Raw genomic sequence first — 20,810 nt, 5'->3', positions numbered from 1 at the left:
AAGTCTTGAATGCATAAATGTGTGAAGTGGGCAGAACTAAGAAATGGTGCCCTTTCTATAAATGCTAAAAGAGGAATTCTAGGCCAAGACTTGAATCGGCAAAACTAAGAAATGGTTCCCTTTCATAAGTCTAGCTTTCCTAAGTAAATGTAAAATCATGAAATTGGTAGACCTAATGGTGGTAGCCCTTCTCATGTGTGAAATGATGAACCTTGGACCGGTAGGCTTAAGGCACCCTTAATGAAAAATCGGTAGGCCTAAGGCACCCTTCCAGGGGGATTTAATGAGCTATCCTTAATGAACCTTGATCGGTAGATCCTTGTGGTGTCCTTCTTGGTAGATGTGCTATGGGTCGGTAGACCTAATGATGGTGCCCTCTCTAGCACATACACGTGAATGAAATTACTCCATGGGAACTAAGGCTAAGCACCGAGTGGATATGGTTAAGATGGTAGCTCTCCCGAGTATGAGGCAAGAGTACAATGAACATCTTTGGATATCCCCTAAACCATGTGCCTACATGGGATGTGTCCTAGTTCTACCCTTGGCAAGTAGAACACCTTCCACGGTGTAGGGTTTTATGACACCGGATTCCATGTCTAGCTCGCATGGTCTATGTCGGTTAATGCCTATTCCCATCATGTGGGATGTGCACTCTAGTTATTGGATAGGTTCTACAACGTGTAGGTAGTAGTATGGGATGCTATCTACACATGGCACGAGTAGGCTTTGAAGATGCTAAAGTGAGTTCCCTAAGCCTTAATGGCTAATGTATGAAAGTCCTCTAAATACATGAATGTCTCCAAAATGGTTTCTTAAAGAATGTTGGTCTATTGTTGTTAGGTTGTGAAGGAAATGTCCTTATCTAAGGTAATCTTGGGGAACACTTAAGTGTGCTTGAAGAGGTTGTATGGGCGGTCACTTCTTGTCTCACTCAAGTGTGTCTTAAGATTATATTAGGTAGAGGTCCTATGGTAATGAAATGACATGTGTTCTTTTAAAGTTAAGCATGGGTTGTATATGGACATACGTTGAGTATATGTATGGTTGTCTATGGTCTTATATGTTAATGTTGACTTGTATTATGTCTCTTATACTTATAAAGGAAAGGTTTTATCAAATGATATGAAAGCATTTACTTCCTTGAAAATGTCCTTTTTGGCATGTTTTTGCATGGTCTCCATACTTAGTACTTAATTGTGCTAACCCCTTTCTTTCCCTTTTTGGACTAAAGTGTAGGGATTTGGAGATGATGACATGTCATGGCTATTTGATAGGTTTCTAAGTGTTGAAGATGAAGACTTGGTGAGTCCTCATATATTCGAGGACAATATCCCATATGTTCTTTTATGTCTTTTTAGTATTGTTTAAGTTGTGTATGGGATTGGTCCCGAATTTTGTACTCTAAAGTATTAGATGGTTTTGAGACATCATGTATAAAGTCTAGAAAGTCTTTCGCTTGCTATTGTTTCTTTTTTAGGAAATGTTTTCTTGGTAAAGAAAGTTTTTAATTCCTTATGGTTTTAGTGTCTATGCGATGAATGAATTGCTAAGAGGCTTATATTAGACCTCTTCGAGATCGAGTACGCCGGTTACGACTAACGGGTGATCCCGGGTCGTGACATGGTTGATAGAAACAGGACAATCACGATAGACTCTTTCTGCTATAATAGACTCCCCAACAGGTGTAGAAACACAAAAGGGTTCACAAAGTCTTTCGGGAAGAACCTCAAACTTATTTGCAACATAAGGAGTTACAAAATATAAACTTGCTCCTGGGTCTAGCAAAGCATACACATCAAAAGCGAAGACTTTGATCATATCAGTGACAACATTTGGAGAGTTCTCTTGCTCATGGCGACTGGTGATTGCATAGAGGCGGTTTGCTCCTCCCTTTGTACTAGAAATAGCTCCTCTAGGTGTCATCCTGTCTGGGGGAGCAACTGAAGAAAATTGGGCCCTACTGCCCAGATTTCCACTACCTTGCTTATTCTTAAGGCACTCCTTCATGAAGTGACCCTCTTGCCCACACTTAAAACAACCTGTCTGGCCATCACGACATTTACCTGGGTGGGTTCTACCACACCTAGCACATGCAGGAAATAAACTACCTCCTTGTGCCACACTACCTGAAGACTGTGCTAGTCTAGCCTTGAAGTCCTTTGAATTTTGGCCATTATGTGCACCTTTGTATCTGGGTGCAGGTGCCCTAGCATATGATGGAGCCGGTCCCTTTTGCCTTTGTTGGAAGGACGGACGATTCGTATTACCTTTCTGCTGCCCGGACCCATTACCGGTCTTAGCTTTCTTATTTTTGAACTCTTCTCTGTCCCTCAGCTTCTCTTCCTCAACCTGCTGCACATAAACCATCAACCTTGATATGTCTATGTCCCCAATAAGCATTGCAGCCCTACCTTCTTTACTCGACAGACGAGATAGCCCAACAACAAACAAGCTCATTCTACTCCTCATGTCCGCAACCATCTCCGGAGCATAGCGGGATAATTGTGTGAACTTCAAACTGTAATCATGAACACTCAAAGACTCCTGCTTAAGTGTGAGGAACTCATGTAACTTGTCCTCTTTCAATTCTCGAGGAAAGAAATGCCCCAAGAAAGCTTCTTCAAAACAGACTCAACTCGCAAGTGGTGCACCCTCAGCTCTGCCCCCTTTCCACTGGTTGAACCAAGTTCTAGCAACATCCTTCAATTGATACGCAGCTAGTTCAACCCGCTCAATATCTTCCACATGCATCACATCAAAAATCTTCTTCAACTCCTCAATGAAGTTTTTTGGATCCTCAGTAGTGCTCGAACCCATGAAACTCAGAGGATTCATCCCCAAGAACTCACGAATCTTTGACGTGTCAGCTCCTTCATGTCGAGCTCTCATTTGCTGACCAATCTGATTGGTTACAGCTTGACTCAGAATTCTAATTGCCTCTCTGAACTCGGCATTAGAAACTTTCCCTTGTGGTTGCACTCCTGGGGCATAAGGTAACTCTTGCTCCTCAACATAACGTCTAGGAAGACGCCCTCTACCAACTCTTCGTGGAGGCATGATTATCTGAAAACACGCAAGCACGAATTTAAAAAGAAACTTCTTAGAGATAAACTTTAACGCACGAGATGAGTGTAAAAGAAGTGAGAAATCTTCTTAAATATTGCAGCCTCCCAATTATAGATGTGGCGCGCTTCACACCGATAACTAGGACTCCACAGACACGGCTTCATAGACTCCCTAGGATTCTTGAACTCTGTGCTCTGATACCAAGTTTGTCACGCCCCGAGCCTACACCTTGGACGTGGCCGGCACTCGAAGACCATTGCTGGTCCCCAAGCGAACCCTTGGCCTGGCTTTCTTAACTCAGCGAAAACCTAACTCAACAGAATAACTCAATGCAATGAAAGGTAATAAAACAACACAACTGATAAAAATTTGGCCCAAAAGGAAACTCGAGTCTCAAAATAGAATATTTATATACATACATATACATAAATGAGAGACTCAATACTAACTGACTGACTATCTATGAAGCCTCTATAATACTGAGATGGATGTTGGGACAGACCCCGCAACATCATAATAAAACAAAACTAAGAAAACAAAATAATCGAGTCCTCCGGAATGCAAAGAGGCTCACCACTGACTCTGGAGTGCTCAGCTGGATCAACGGCGTGCTGGATGCTGATCCTGGGTACCTGTGTCTGCATCATCATAAGATGCATGCCAACTGGCATCAGTACACTGAATGTACGAGTATGCGAGATGGAAAGCTAAACCACAACTTAAGCTTGAAAGGAGTACAAGAGAACACTTAACTTGGCTTTGTTCGACTCATGGATAAATGAACTCAAATGTAAAGCAATAAGACATATGCAATACAGATAAAGCTTGTAAACCAATGTAAACAACTTAGCTCGTTAATGATAAAACAATAACAAACTCAACTTTACTTATATAAAAGGAATATAACTTTTGTGAGAGATTTTTTAACCAACAACCACCACCATGAGCCCTAGTGATGATACAACGTTTTACCTCACGTTGCCCAAGGACCATCCTATACCTTGCCGTGATAAAGGACCTTACTTTACTTAGTGGATCCACTAGCTTAATTTACGTGTTCATCTAAAAAGAATGACCCGTCAAGTCCCATGTTGGCTACATGGTTCTTATGGAGAGTTGAGTTAATATGAACTCACGTCCCCAATTTGGTGCTCATTACTTCCAAAAATACATTGGCTCATAAGTGTTTTAAACACATCTTTCTTTAATTTGAGATGATTGCTCAAAGCTTAGCCCAAAGGCTCTCTTGGAAAACATAGTTCCTTTCTTACTCAAATGTAAACAAGACCTTTATAAACTTCTTTGGGAATACTTAACTCCCTAATAACTTTTGAGAAATGAACTTGACTCTATACTCTTGGCTTAACTTGAAACTCAATACTTTTACTTAACTTGAAACTAGAGCCTTAAAATGAAGTTAAAACGTTTAACAAAGACTCTTGAAAAAAACTTTAAAGACTTGCTTGGACTTGCTTCTTAACTTCTAGACTTGAATCTAGCTTCACTTGACTTTGATCCGAACTTTCCTCGAATTGGATTATGAATTCAAGGGTAATGATCTCATGTTTATGGATGAGTTCTTGATGTCTAGATGTACCTTAGAGTGGTGAAAACAACTATAAAACATAGGTACATTACCAAGGAACATGTATGAAAAAGTGGGGAAAGAATGGGAAGACTTGGCGTCCTTGGCGCTCTGAGAGGCGTTGGACGCCAGCCTTCAGAGTTCAGAGGGGCCTGCTGGGCGCTCTGCTAGGCGCGCCGCCCCAAGGGCTGGACTTCAGAGTCCCTTTTGGGGCGCGCTGGCTAGCGCGACGCCCCAACTCTTTTCCCCGAAAATTCGACTTTTCTTCTTCATTTTCCAACTCTAAACCACCTTAACTTCAAAGGTTCCAGCCCCAAACACTTGGAATCATAAAACCCCTCAACATACACTAGATTCAACTCGAAATCACAACCGGAAACATGTACCAAGACAACAAGGAACTTCAACAACACAACTAACAACTTCAACAAACACAACCAACAACTTCAACAAACACAACCAATCTTTTCTCGGAATTAAAACAATTTTGGCGTGTGGGGGAAAGAACCAACCCAACACTATGATCTCACATACCTTAATAGGGATCACCCCCGACGAAAACCACGACGATCTTGTCGAACTTTGTTTCTTCTTCTCTTTCTCCTCTTCTTCTCCTCTTCACTCACAAACCCTCACTCTCACTCTTTTAAAAAGGGAAAAACTGATCTAAAAATCAGTCTAAACCCTTAATATAACCAAAAGAATTTATTACGGAAAACACCAAAATATCCTTACAATTTTCGGATGACTTCTCTATGCCAACAGCCCAACTTCCGAAGGGCCTAACTCACTCATACGAACTTAGAATTGAGAAAACTCGGCGACATTGGAAATATCATTCCACATGCTTCGCAAACATAACTAGAACTACACCTAACTCATCCTGAGCTAGGAGTTATGACTATTCAAAGTTGACCAAAAACTCACCTTTTTCCCATACTTAAACCAAATTTCCAGATGTTTTGAATTCTTTCCAAAAATGGTTATTTCCAATTTCAAGCTTCTTCATAGTTATTTGAAATTGCACGATGTTACAGAACGCCTTAACTAAGTGGATCCACTAATCTATGCTAAAAAGCACTAAGGAATCATCTAAAAAGTATGATCATTTTTCTACCCATGATGGCTACATGGTTTATTGAGACTTGAGTTATTATGAACTCGCGTCCCCATATCGTTGCTCAATGTTACTCCCAAAATATACTCAACTCATATGTTTTTAAAAACAAAACTCTTTCTTTGTTTTGAGATAATTACTCAAAACTTAGCTTAAAAGTTCTCTTGGAAATCGGTGTTTCCTTTCTTGTTCAAATATGAAGACATTTTAACTTTTGGGAATACTTAGTTCCCGTATAATCTTTGAAGAAATGAACTTTACTCTTACTCTTTACTGAACTCAAAGCTTAAGTCTTAAAACAAAGTTAAAACATTTGTAAAAGACTTCTTAAAATATGGTTCATGCCGAATTATAGACGTGAACGACTCAGTGAAAGGTTTTCAATTATCATAGATAGAACTCAATACTTGGAACTCAAGAACTTCAATGATACTAATCATTTCAAGAATGCTCAACTCAGAGGGTTCATGCAGAATTATGAGCATGAACTACTCAACTCAAGGACTCAAAGATACTTCTCATCTCAAGACTGTTCGACTTATAGGGTTCATGCGGAATTATGGGCATGAACCATTCAACTCTAGGACTCCATGATTAAAATGTAAATGTCATATGATTAGAAATATAATCTCAAAGGAGATTAGGAACTCAATACTCAAGACTTAGAACTTGTAGATACTACTCCTCTCAAAGATACTAAAATTATGGAGTTCATGTGAAATTATGAGCATGAACGACTCGACTCGAAGGTCTACATAACTACATGGAACTCATGTATACGACTCTTCTCATTCTCTTACTTATTTCCTCAAAACTTAACTCAAATCGATGGTGGATCTCAAAGGATTCACAATTGAACTCAAAGGCTTCCTTGAACTCTATTCTTAACTATCTCTTGAATGTGAATCATGAATTCAAGAGTTATGGTTCATGATATGAAAGATCTCATGATGACAAAGTAGACTCATGAATACATTCTCCTCATCCTCATACTCACTTTCTCGAATCTTGAAACAAGTTACTAGAAGTTGTAGAAGACTCCACAAAAGGGCTCAAAGGGACTTCCTTAGAATGTTCAAAAGAATTCTCAAAAGACTTAGCTCTTAACTTTACCTTGAATTTGAATTATGAATTCAAGGTTATGATTCGTGTTATAAATGATTTCTATGTGTTTAGAAGTAGTTTAGAGTGTTTAGAATCAAAGGGGACTAAAGGTACCCTTTGAAAGAACTCAAACAGACGAAACGATGAAGAACGGGTGGCGCTCTGAGTGGCGCGGGGCGCCAGCCCCTAAACTTCAGAGAAGTGATTGGGGGGCTCTGGCTGGCCTGGGGCGCCAGGCCCCAACCCTGAAAACTTCAACGACTTTCTTTGCTCGTTTTCTCACCCTAACTCACCTAGAATCGAATGATTTCTTCCACAATCACTTGGACTCGATTACTTAACATAATTACACTCTAATCTACTCAAAACAACACTCAAATCACTAAATTTCATCTCAAGAAATCCTCAAAACCTCGACACAACAAGATTTAGAGTGAACTTCAAGAACACCTATCAAGAACTCTAATCTTTCAACTTCAAGAACGAAATTTGACTGAAAATAACATGATTGGCGTGTGGGTGAACTAACCCAACACTATGGAAGCTTACATACCTCTTAGGGATTGAACCCATGGTGAAAATCCGCAACAAAATGCAAGACTCTCAACAAACGCTATCCTCTCCTTTTTTCTCCTCTTTTCTCTTCTTGAACTCTCAACTAAAACCCTAGGCGTATATTAGGATTATAAAACTGAACCTAAAAGGATTAGACCCCTAAAACATTACTAAAAATGAATTAAATCTGATTGGGTAAGGAAAAGACCAAAATACCCCCTTACTATTTTCGGGTAACTTTTCTTAACTGGACAGCCTGACTTCAAAAGGGCATATCTCACTCATCTGAACTCAAAACTTAGCAAACTCAGCGGCGTTGGAAAGATAATTCAAAGACCTTTCATTGGGTACCTTGTAGCCCACCTAACTCATCATGTACTGAACGTTATGGTTGTTTTAAGTTGACCCACAACTTAGAAGAACTTAGGAATGACTTGAATGAACTCTCTTTAGTTCTTCTTGGAACTCAAGGTACTACATCTAGTGACCTTATCACTCAAGAAATTTTAAATCTTCGGTAAAATCCTACTCAAAACAAAGGGTGGTTCGAGTCTCAGTTCGAAAAAATTTCTGGGGTGTTACAATAATATAAATAAAAAATAAATGAATAAATATAATTTTAAATATAGAAAAAAGAAGAAGAAATTTGTAGTTTAAAAATGTGAGGAAACACAAAATTGCCACATAGGACGTATGTGCTTACTTAATCAACTCTATACAAGTTTAACTATCTACTTGTGCAGTAGTTGTGCACATCCAAAGTTGAAGGGCATAGATGCAAAATGAGGTCAAGTTAAAAGACACGTTTATACATTGTAGGACTTTTTATACAATTGGATCTTAACATTGCACCTGTCAAGTCAATGTAGTCACAAATTCTTCAATATTTGTAATACCTTTGAATGGTTTTCCTCCCACTGCACTTAAAATCCTAAATTGTATGAAATATACATAAACTCTAATATCTACAAGATATATATATTTGATGTTGCTGGTATAGTAGTCCATTATATTTTGATGTTGTTGTAGTAGTATGAAATAGTATGTCATTCAAACTAATCTTTGTTTAATAGTATTAATATCATGGAATTTCCAGTACTAAGTTGTTTGATCTACAATATATATACCATGGTTTAATTAATTTCCATCTTTATAGCCCCAAACATTGTGGCAGTCATACACAGAGCAAACTGTCTTGAAAATTAGCAGCAAGACAAAGAATATTGACAAAGCAACAGGCAACAACTTCAAAGAAACATAGATGCTTTTCTTAAATCCTCTACGAGCCCTAACGATTAGCCTTTGGTCGTAGTACTCGTTGACTTTCTTCATGACAATCTCCACATTAGAAATTTCACTAGACCTCACAAATGACCTTTGCATGGTACTGAACAAAGTGGCTATTTCATTATCAGTCAAATCCCCTTTGATAACACCAGCTTGCCTAAGAACCCTCACATCCTCAGTAGCATTTGCAATCCCACTCATTAGATTTATGTATCTGGCAAATTCGAGCTTGGACTTCGACATGGCAGCTTCATAGATCATCAAGTTTCTAAGTATGACTTCTGATCCAGCATTCATTGTGATCACAGGAAGGTATAAAGTTGAAGAAGCTTGTTCAAATTTAATCATACGGATACCCTCGCGGATGGGGATGCATCTGACACTGGCATAACACCATAATTGGGATGCTGAAGGGATAGTAATGATATTCTTGATTTCTTCGTCTCCATTTCTTTCCATACCTTCCCTAAATAGCCCGGAAATCTTTGACCATGGCACGTTTGCTAAAATCTGGTTAATGGGCTTTACAACTTTTTGCACTTTTTTTGGACCTATAGGCTCCAGCACCTTCAACATTGTTTCGAATTTGTGAATGATGTCTTCATGTGTATCATGATCATGTGCTTCATCTTTATCGTCATGTTTGATATCAATGATGTATGACATTTGAATAGGAACCGAAGAAAAATCTACATGATCATCGAGGATTAAACGATACATAAGATCTAGCAAATGAAGAGGCTGAGTTTCTTTGGCGTTATTTCCATGATACTCATTGTTTGCAGGCAAAGGAAGTGGGGAATGCATTTCACAAAAGCGCCTAAACAAGGATATTAACTCTGCATCTTCTCTATCCTCAGGGGAAGAGAGACGGAGAAACTTTCTTATTTGCCTCAAAACCACAAAGGGGATTTGGTTCTCAAGCATCATAAAGTCTCGGGTGAAAATGGAGTCATCAATATTATTTTCATGATCATCATGCAGGTTATTGCCATACGCTGAACGGAAGATGTTAAGCAAGAATAGACCATCTATAGCTACTATCCAAGCTAAAGTCTCCTCATCTATGTCCATGAAGCGGTTATAACAGACGCGGACAACAAGGTCGTTCTCTCTGAGTTTGTCAATCAAGAGGTGCTCGAAATTGATGATTTGAGCAGGCTCAAGAATGTCCTTGATGGCAGCAAGTTTGTACCTTTCCATTTGATATAGGTCTGGCCTTAAATGGTGATAGGGTCCCATTCCAATGAGCTGAGGAGTATAGGCTTCTGGTTTCTCATGAGTTAGTGTTTTCGGAACCTGTAGGACACAGACAGGAGGGAGAAGATTCAAGTCAATACCAACTTCTTTTTGAAGGGCATTGCTTATGCGGTCTGTCCATCTCCTGGCGCTTGAATTTGATGTCATGTTTCTTTAATTTTTTTGCAGTTACATATATTATATATTCATGCATGCATCTATGTATTTATAGATTAATTCTATCACATTTTGCTTATGAGTTTTGAATAGTACAATACACAATTAGGTTGCTGCTAAGAAAGTAGTGGAGGCACAGGGAGTTTCTTGCTTCCTTCCTTGTTTAGATATTTTCCTTCGACGAACAAACTTCATATCCCAGCCATCCAAAATCAACCATTCAATTAGGATAGAAATAGTGATCAACGCGGCAAGTTTAGGTTATGTTTGGCAACATAAATAGTACTATTTAATCACGACAAGCTAAGTTATCCCGTATGCTTTCACATGTGAGATTAAATTCAACCATTTAATAAGGCTAGGCTAGAAATAATACACATGCTTATTTTAGAGGTGACATTTGAAGAAAATGTATTAATGTCATATATCTTTTGTTGGGCTGTCAACTTCTATGAACTTCATGAATAAGACACTCAAACAACAACCAATATATCTCCTTTACTTTGCTCAACAACTCATCTTACTTCTCCATGAAACAAGGAAATGGAACCAAAAACGAAAGAGGATATTTCAGAAAACACGCTATTATGGGGTGCAATTACGTAAGGGATCGACAGTTTGGCACAAGGAAAAAGCTGGCATCCATAAAGAAAACCAAACACTACTTTTTTTCCTTCCCTCTCCCCCTCGGGATGGGGTTCTGTTTTGCGGGAAAAGGCCCAAATGAAAACTCTCTTGAGGCAGAGGTGGTGTTTTTGTTACCACGTAATGTCATTCTAGTTAGGACAAGTTTATTTTCTTCAATAGGCCTACTTAAACTACGTGGAGTTGAGGTTGTGACCTATAAAAATGTCCTACTATGTAGAGAAAGATATTTTTATGAAGGCAAGAGATCAGTTGAGTGACCTTTCTGTCTAATTTATATTTCTTTGACTTAAAATGTTGCAAAAGCTTCTTAGAAAAGAGAGCAGTACTGAGGCATTTGATTCCAATCAATCTCTTGTTATTGCTATCTCGTAACGATCTAAAAAAGGCAAATTAGGGGCATATTCATAGAGTCTAATATCAAGTAAAAAGTCTTTTTCCACTCGCGAGACTTCGGAATTATTATGTAACATATGGATAGACTATATTGTCATCTGTCCTTCACTATTTGAAGGACAAATCTAAAAGAAAAGTAGGATACAAAATGACCTTCACCATTTGAAGGACAGATTTAAAAGAAAAGTAGGATACAAAATGAGACTTTTCGTCATTACGTCATTATGAATTTAAAGATATCATACAATATAATTTAGACAATCAAAATATATAGTACTATTGTATTCAAACTAACAAGTAGTTGGAATAGGTAACAATTATCCAAACAAAGTTGTTAACTTTTTATTCAAATAAAATGCAATACCCAAAAGCAACTTCTACTGCCAAATTGAGATTTAGGATCTTGGTGTGCAGTCATTCCCAAGAACCTGGGTAAATGCGAGGATGTTTTGTGTATCAGACTGCCTTAGTAAATTTTAGGTATGAAATTTCTTCACACTTGTCTTAGTAATTTCATAGCAAGTCTGAATTTATGGGTTGACTGTGTGATTTGTTGTTGATGGGTGATGGTGGTAGTGGGTGGGGTGGGGTAGGGGTGGAATTTGACTTCATGAGGTTATTAAGGCAATCAGGGAAAATGGTCGCCTGTAAGGTGTTTGTTTAAGTATCTGAATGAACTCTTTAGCTTTGTGAAGGATATTTCACTGCCATGTTGATTCAAAATGGTTGTCCGTAAGGTGTTTGTTTAAGTGTCTGAATGAATTCCTTAGCTTTGTGAAGGATTTTACACTGTCATGTTGATTTAACATGGTTAGATAGTTCACTCTGACTAAGGCATTGCACTTTCTGATTGAGAATGCTTATCATTGAGATGTTGCTGGTTAACTGAAACTTCGTGTATACACATGGTAATGATCATCCGGGGGCATGTGCTAGCACCCTTTATAGGACTATCATTGTCTGAAATATGAAATTGAACCCTTGATCTATGGCTAAACCTCAACATGATCACCATGTGGAACATAACCATTTAACACTATATATATATATAAATATATATATATTTAATACAATATTTTGGAGTTGGTTTTAGGGATTATTAGGTTGCACAATATCATACATAATTAACTCAACAAAGTCCTCTTCAGGGCTTAAGCATGCATACTAGGTTCCGAGATACTTGAAACTGCCCCTCTTTTGGACGACCTGTGTATCAAGCCTCCATGTCAGCCTCATGTGTCATAACACTGAATTTGCACTCTAAGTATTCAGTCTTGGTCTTGTTCAACTTGAACCCTTTAGGCACTAGGGGTCTGTCTCCAAGCCTCCAACTTAGCATTAGTTCCCTCGTGAGTCTCGTCAATCAAAACTACGTCGTCCGCAAATAACATACACCATGACACCTCACCTTGAATTTATCGCGTCAATACGTCCATCACCGAGGCAAATGGAAACGGGCTAAGAGTTGATCCTTGATGCAACCCTATTAACATGGGAAAGTGTTCTGAGTCTCCTCTCACTGCCCTAACTTGAGTCTTGGCACCATTGTACATGTCCTTAATCGACTTAATGTACGCCACGGCCAACAGGTATACCTCTAGCCTCTAAACATCTCCATAGAACCTCCCTGGGGACTTAGTTGTAAGCCTTTTCTAGGTCGATGAATACCAATGCAAATCATTATTCCTCTCCCTATACTGCTCCACCAGTCTCCTTACGAGATGAATGGATTCTGTAGTCGAGCGTCCTGACATAAATCCAAATTGGTTCTCAAAAATTGTCACAATCCTCCTCACTCTCATCTCCAGCACGCTCTCTCATACCTTCATAGTCTGGCTTAGCAGTTTGATACCCCTATTGTTGTTGCAATTTTGAGTGTCACCCTTATTCTTGTACAACAAAATAATCATACTCCATCTCCATGCATCGGGCATCTTCGTCATCTTGAAAACAACACTAAACAACTCAGTAAGCCACTCCATACCTGCCCTGCCTATGCTCTTCCAAAAATCCACCTAAACTTCATCTACTAGTCACTCTACCCTTACACAACTTATGAATATCAACCTTAACCTCCTCAACCTTTATACGCCTAGAATAAACATAATCACTATTCACGACGCCTCTCTAAGTGCTCCAAATCCCCTAGCACAATGCCTTAACTAATGAGTACCTCCTCTACCAGTACTTTGTCATCCTCATCCTTGATGCACTTCACTTGATCAAAGTCACGGGCCCTCCTCTCTCTAGCCTTAGCTAACTTGTATAACTTCTTATCCTCATCTGTGTTCGCTGATTTTACGTACAAGCGCTCAAAGGCTGATGTTTTTGCTGTAGTAACCGCTAACTGTCTCCTTTTAAACCATCTTAGCTTATACTTCTCCCTATTCGTCCACTTCTCCTTCTTGTCTTACTCTCCCCCAACTTCTCATAAGCCAGCTTCTTTGGGTCCACTTTCCCTTGTACTTCTCCATTCCACCACCAGTCCACTCTATGGCCACCAGAACGGCCTCTCGAGACACCCAGCACCTCTCTAACCATCACCCTATTAATAGCTTCATAAATTGATTGCACATGTTTTATGTTAATAGATACAACTTAAAATATGTGTGGTCTACACTTTAGTTAAACTCAATTGATAATCCTTGCGACTACCTTGATACCTTGATAAAGTATCACCTCAACATATTACTTTAATAAATAATAGCATGAACTTCGTTTGAATCATAAATTAGTTTTCTGCACAATTTGTCCACTGGTAATTCTGAAACCTTTTCATGGTTACTTTGTGTTGACTTTACTCTAACTCATATAGTCTAATTTCAAAAGTTACATTGGAAGGTTAAAATAATTTCTCTGCTATCTTTTTTATCTTAAAGCAAGCACCAACAATATAACAAAGTAAGGCTGCTCAAGAAAAACTGAAAAGCCGAGCAAAATTGAACTGAAAAATGAATCAAACCGACTAAAAAGAGAGACATGTATTTGGTTTGGTCTTATACTGGAAAAAGATGAACCAAAACGACATTTATTTTTATAGAAGACTATAATAAAAATATGTCGTTTTGGAAATGATTATAATAAAGGATTCATTATTGTTTAATTAAATGTGTGGGTATAACGTGTATGATCACTATCTTAGCAAGTATTGTTTAAGTACTTCAAATCTGTCTTTCATTTTCACAAGCGAAGATTTATTAAACTAATTGTTATTTGATATTGTTTTATCAATAGTTCTTAAAAAAGGCTTAATGGTTCAGGACCACCCTTACATTATCTTTATCAACAACAACAAAAAATTTGGGACCACCCTGAACTTGACACCATTTGTTCGGTGTAAACTTTCTGTATACTTACAAAAAAAGGGGTAAATTTCCTTTCTATTTCTTATTAAGAGACCAACAACTACATATTTCATCTGTGTACTTTTTCTTTTTTGGGCAAAATCTATAAAAGAAATTGCTAGAGCTCCATTATTTTTAACCAAATAAAAATAGTTAGCCAAAATAATGAACTTTTCAACTATGTATTTCTTTTTAGATGCAATGATGATTTGTTTCAGCTGTGTATTTCTTCTTTTTCTGTCTACAAGTGTAAAAAATAAAAATTTACTAAAATAAAATAAAATAAAACTCTACCAAAAAACAGTTCAGCTGTAGGTATCAAATTCAGGGGGATCTTAAACTATTATGCCTTAATAGAAGTAGAGAAACATATTATTGTTAAGGTTTCATTTTAAGTTTTACGTTTATATAGAAAAAAAATGGGATTCATTTGTTTATTTAGTATAATTTAAAAAAATTGGCAGGCTTAAAAGCTTATATTGATGTAACCTAGCTTAATGAAAGGGAATAATTATCATCTACTATGGAGAAAATTTCTCACATAAGAATATTTCATATTAGTGCAAATCTTGCTAAACATTATAAGTAGCATACATTATCATATGGAAAAGTTTGTCCATAACTCTGATAGATTGAATGAACTAGATTTTAATTTTATTTTCCAAGAAAAAGCCAAACCAAAAAGCACCCAAGGGTGTGGCCTAGTGGTCAATAAAGTGGTTGAGAACCATGAGGTCTCAAGTTCAAAACTCACTGGAAACAAAACACTAGGTGATTCTTCCCATCAGTCCTAGCTTTGGTGGACAGAGTTACCTAATCCCTATTGCCGGTGGGAGGTGGAAGGTATCCCGTGGCGTGAGAGGTAGCCTGGACACCATGATCTTCAAATTAAAATAAAAAAAAGCTATATAGTTGGTCTAGTTTTGCTTTTGATGAAAACCGAATCAAACCCCATGAACAATCCTATTATAAAGGATAATAAAATAAAATCATAACAAATCATATATACGACTTAAATATTAATGTAAATCATGCTAATCTTCATTTGATTATGTGTCCATATATGCAATTACTTCAACATTACAACTACAAAAGATAAAAGTTGAAGTTCTAAAAGTTACAAACTTCCCTTTCTGTCATAATGCATTTCATTGTGAGACACTGAGTTCTGATTATCTTCTTCGGTACAATCAGAAGTATGACTACATGAACTTTCACTTTCTGGCAAAATGTTATCTTGAAAACTCTCATCATGAGGCAGATCTTGCCTCCTTTTTCCTTGTTTCTCAAGTTCAGCTGCCACTTCCTTCATGGATGGCCTTCTCCTTGCATTAAAATTTAAGCATCTCTTGGCAAGTTTGGCCACAGCAAGAATCACATGTTCATCCTCAACTTCTTTTACAATTTCAGGATCTACAATCTCAATTATACGATTTTCTTTCAATGCTAATGTGAAACGGATAACCAAACCTGGATCTTCTGGTTGGTTTGAAGTGACAACTCTTTGACTTGTTAGCAGCTCTGCAAGAATTACACCAAAGGCATAGACATCACATTTGTCTGTAAGTTGACCTGAGCGGAAGTATTCTGGATCTATGTAACCAAATGTACCCCCTACCATTGTTGTTAAATGAGTCTTGTCAACAGACAACAATCTCGATAGTCCAAAATCAGAAACCACTGCTCTAAAATTATTGTCTAGTAATATGTTGTTTGATTTTATATCTCTGTGAAGAATGGGAGTAGAAGCACATGAGTGCATGTAAGATAGTGCCCCTGCTATTTCTGCAGCAATTCGCACCCGATGATCCCACGATAATATTATTGCTGGGTGCGGAAGAATCTGATCATCCAACTCAGACTTTGAGACAGTAGGGTTAGAACTGTGACTGAGGTTTCCATGAATATGGGATGACAAGGTTCCATTCGAGATGTACTCATAAACTAACAATGGGACTTGAGTTTCTAAGCAACAACCAAGTACCTGTTGTAAACAGTAAACTTAAATGTTAAAAGTGTGATCAAGTGCTAGGTTCAATTGTAATTTTGAGTTATCTTTGGTTCATGATTGACTAATGAGTTATCCTAAACTGTTCGTTTATTATGGTTGAAGTGAATAGCAGCACGAGTTGATGTAGTAGCTCTGTGTGTGCGACTGCGCGTGTGTGTAAGTCTAGTTTGTTATCTTGTAAGAGTATAGGAGTCTTTCTAATATTATAAGTTCGCTCTTCAATCCTCTTTAGGCATTATAAATTTCTCTATCGTCGAATTGTGTTGCTCTCTTCTTCCATTCATAATAAAATGGTAGCAGGAGCGTAGTACAAAAATCAACAGTACCTTGACAATGTGTCTGTGATTTATTTGGGAGAGTATGAGTATCTCATTTATAAATTGTCCAATTTGATCTTTATCCACTGCATTGGACTTCTTCACAGCTACAATGCTTCCATCTGATAACATTCCTTTGTAAACAGTCCCAGCCCCTCCTTTACCAAGAATTCGAATTTCATTGAAATAGTCTGTTGCTTTCTCCAACTCCTCCTTCAAAAAGAGCTTTGGCAAAGAGCCACCACTACTTTCTCCATTTAAGGAAATACGTTGTCGCAAAAGCAATCCACCATTCCTCTTGAAATACTTTTGCTTAGCCTTGTTTTCTTCCCTCTTCCGGAGCCATTTGCATAGCCAAAGACAAACTGCTACCAGGATCACAAAAGTAATTGCTGCGCCAATACCTGCTTGTCTCAAGCATAAATTCATTACAAGCATAAATTCATTTTGAGAATCTAAGAGTAAGAGAAAGGGCTGTAAATGCTTTTCCAGGCTCCTTTGTAATTTTAAAGCTTAAGTTAAGCTTCTAATTTTCTAAAGAACAGCTAGCTAGAATAAATGTTATAATGTCTTTAGTTAGGTCATGACATGAAAAGGATCATTAATCATTTGTTGGGACAGTTCAAAGATGTAATTTGTCTCAAATAAAAAGCTAGAGAAAGCCTAATCTAATCTAACAAAGAAACAAGAGGGGAAAAAAGAAGACAAAGAAGAGAGTTATACAATACCTATGGAGAGTTGTTTAGCTAGCGTATGTCTCACATTATTTGAGTCACAATGGTAACTGCCAGGAGTATTAACACAGCGAGTATTGTTGGGACAATGATTTCTTTTTGGACTTGCACACTCGTCGATGTCTGTGGAAATTAACAAGTAATTATCATAAAAACTGAGATTAGTAACTTAGAAAATAAGACATGTTACATGCTAAAAACAAGTCAAAATAAAGGGGTACAGTGGGATATTGTTATATTGTTGCTCTCTTTGTTTCATTTCAATGATTGTATTGAAACATTTTATTTTTTTTTTAAACTGGTAACTTTAGTCTATATATCCATAGGTATACTACAACAAAAGTGTAGTTTCCCTTCAAAAGTGTTACAACTTACAGAATAAAATAGTCTTAGTCTAAACTGCTGCCTATAAACAATCTAGCACATCAAAGATAAAGGTGTATAACACACTAAGGGGTCATTTGGTATTTGGTAGAGTGTATTAGGAGAAATAATCCATGTATTATGTATGGTATTACTTAGTACTGTGTCTGGTAGGAATTTTGGGCATATGTATAACTAATGCATGTATTAGTTATACACTATGGTATTATAGGGTGTATAACTAATACCTTCTATTTGGTGGTATTAGTAATACATGGGATTTAATACCATGGGATCAATATATGTAAAGACAAAAATATCCGTCAAATCCTTTTAATCATTCTGTTTATTTTCTTGGTTTTATGTCTTATATTTGTACTAGTAAATTTATTTAAATAAATTAGCTTACAAATTTTATTATTTAGAGAGAGTTGTTTGTTGCAAAATAAATTCAGTATAATATTTGAAATGTGAGTTGTTTAACATTTACTAATCGAAAAAAGCAAATATATGGCCACATGGCATACTGGTGGTCTCCTTATATGGACTTGAGTAATCCTCCCCTCATGAGCTAGCTTTTGGGGTTGAGTTAGGCCCAGGTCTCATATCTTTACATGGTATCAAAGCCAGATTCATCCCCATTTGGGCACCCGTTCCACGCGTCAATTGGCCCTGAGCGTGAAGGGGGGTGTTAGAGTGGATAAAAGCCCCACATTGGTTGGGGAATAGACTGGTGGTCTCCTTATATGGACTTGAGCAATCCTCCCCTCATGAGCTGGCTTTTGGGGTTGAATCAGGCCCAGGTATTTTGAATAATTTATAAAATTGCATACATATTAAAACTATAACTTGCAATTTTATGTGTAAACGAAGATGGTTTGTTCGATTTTACTATTGTTTACCGTTTACGGTCTTTTTTATTTTAAAAGTAGATGGTTTATCTTTTTTTCAATTGAAAATTGACGTTTTGTGAGTGATCAATTTATTAAGATAACAATTATTTACCCTCAAATAATTCAAGTGAGAAAATAGCAAACATGGTGACAAAATTGTTCTTCTCCTAGCTAGTTAGAAGGCCACAAAAAAAAAATATTGTCCGACAGTTATCTACCTTCCCGATTACATGAAATAGAAAATCCTATAATAATGTAAGGGTACAATTGGAAAGAAGCTTTTTGTAGAGTTTTAAACCAAACACAAAATTAGGTGGGAATCAATGAACCAAACACTTAATAAAAAATAATTCCTGCATTATTAATCTCTACATTACTAATTCATGTGTTACTAATCCCTGCGTTATTAATCTTTGTACCAAACAACCCCTAAAAGTACTTTAAATCCTGTGATCTTAGAGATTCCATGTCAATCCTATAAGGGAGTCTTATTAAGCGTAACATATGAAATGTAGGAATTAAAAACTTACTAAATATAGAAAAACATGAAGTTCGTTGTTGAAACAGACTAAAAACAAAAATAAGATACGTATGCTAAAACGGAGGTAGTAATATACACAAGTTAAATCACAAAAACAAAAAAGAGAAATGAACAGGGGAATTAGTACCTTGGCATCCATGAAAGAGGTAAGGGTTGCCTTGATAACCAGAAGAGCAATCGCATCGGTAACCCCCAGCAGGTCTAGTAGTATCATCGATGCACCTGCTGTTCTTTCTACATGCATATTTTGGCCTTCTCATGGCTTTGTTGCAACTAACATTGCCAATCACCCAGTCCAGCACCATCCTTCCTTTGTAAGAATCGTCTTCTTTGCACTTACCACGTAACTGAGTGAAGTCAGACTCAGAAGTGCCCTTTTCTATAATTAAGTAATAGGTGCAATTGCTAGTTCTCCACGATGTGTTCTCCGTGTTCATTGTTTGTGTGGACATGGTGAACTCTCTTGGTATTATTTTTGAAAATTCAGACTGACAACAACCGTTATTCCCAGTGCAATATGATGATGAAGCTGAAGAGGATGAAACATTATTAGTGGAGTTGTCACAGTAAGAAGCACATCCACTTACACTGCTACCAGTGTCTGAATCTTTGACATTAGCATAAATGTCACACCCAATGGCTACAAACTTGTTCTTGTTGGAAAAACTGAAATGCTCGCCGCCAGCTCCTTTATCAATTGTATCACTGTAAAAGTTCATTCCAGATGATTTGTCGTAGGGGTGCGAATCTAAAGTAATATCAACCGTGATGGAGTCCTTTGATATGTATTGCACATACATACCATTACCGTGACTAAAAGCAGTGTTGTTATCGCAGCTCACTTTAAATGCTTTATTGAAGTAACACCCTTTTCCTATTCCAAATGGAAAAGGAATGGTTACATTGCCACATCTTTCTGGGCATCGTGGCATTTGTGAAGATAATTTTGCTGATGTTGACCATATTCTTATAGCTGAAACTTGTGTTGTTTCTTTAGAAAGCAGCCCCGTCAGAAGAATGAAAAATGACCACATGGTTATCTGCATCTTCATGTATACTGGTATGTATTACTGCTTCATTCTCTGGTTGAATCATATCTTATGATGGCACAAAATTCTGCAAACATCATTAGACTTTTGAAATAGGCCCTGCTAAGGCTTCCCCACTTCTCGACAAACGAAAAAAGTAATAACTTTACAAGTGGGATCCATATTATTATTTTTAAATGTTTTGGTCCGGTTAATATTTAATTTGAATTTTCGATTCATCATTGTTGGATCGAGCTGGTCTTTTTAACATCCTATTCTTAATTTGAATAGTGGAGATAGTGATTGTATCTACTGTTTCCCTTTCCATGCCTCATTTGATATGTTTTACTTGAACCGAGGTATCCATTGGAAACAATCTCTCTAACTTCACAAAGTAGGGGTGAG

At 37.4% G+C, this 20,810-nt stretch overlaps 5 protein-coding genes across 7 annotated transcripts in view; 1 reads left to right on the top strand and 4 right to left on the bottom strand.

Annotated features, from left to right (window-relative positions):
• The window catches only part of LOC125824498 (uncharacterized), a 263,589-nt gene that overhangs the window by 60,962 nt on the left and 181,817 nt on the right, over window positions 1–20,810 (bottom strand). The window contains exon 7 of one of the 2 annotated variants that reach the window (XM_049503889.1): window positions 17,172–17,184. The exons of the other annotated variant lie outside the window; for it this stretch is intronic. The gene's annotated coding sequence lies outside the window, so the exon portion shown is untranslated. Of the gene's footprint in view, window positions 1–17,171; window positions 17,185–20,810 lie in introns of those variants that run through there. 2 annotated transcript variants of the gene reach the window in all.
• Window positions 1–20,810, top strand: part of LOC125824540 (probable E3 ubiquitin-protein ligase RHY1A) — a 293,655-nt gene that overhangs the window by 108,982 nt on the left and 163,863 nt on the right. The window lies entirely within an intron of this gene.
• Window positions 1–20,810, bottom strand: part of LOC125824483 (transmembrane 9 superfamily member 11-like) — a 77,777-nt gene that overhangs the window by 52,080 nt on the left and 4,887 nt on the right. The window lies entirely within an intron of this gene.
• LOC125824633 (putative UPF0481 protein At3g02645) lies at window positions 8,568–10,124 on the bottom strand. The gene has a single exon (XM_049504032.1). It carries the CDS (start codon window positions 10,122–10,124, stop codon window positions 8,568–8,570), a length of 1,557 nt encoding a protein of 518 aa, XP_049359989.1.
• Window positions 15,636–20,456, bottom strand: LOC125824478 (wall-associated receptor kinase-like 1). The gene is given in 4 exon segments (XM_049503861.1): window positions 15,636–16,502; window positions 16,856–17,250; window positions 17,575–17,703; window positions 19,505–20,456. Coding segments are annotated over 4 exon segments (2,343 nt in total).

The sequence above is a fragment of the Solanum verrucosum genome, unplaced genomic scaffold (genome assembly GCF_900185275.1).
Source record: "Solanum verrucosum unplaced genomic scaffold, falcon-dt-bn FXZP01000022.1, whole genome shotgun sequence".
Classification (NCBI taxonomy): Eukaryota; Viridiplantae; Streptophyta; class Magnoliopsida; order Solanales; family Solanaceae; genus Solanum; species Solanum verrucosum.
This window is presented reverse-complemented; position numbering and strand designations above follow the sequence as displayed.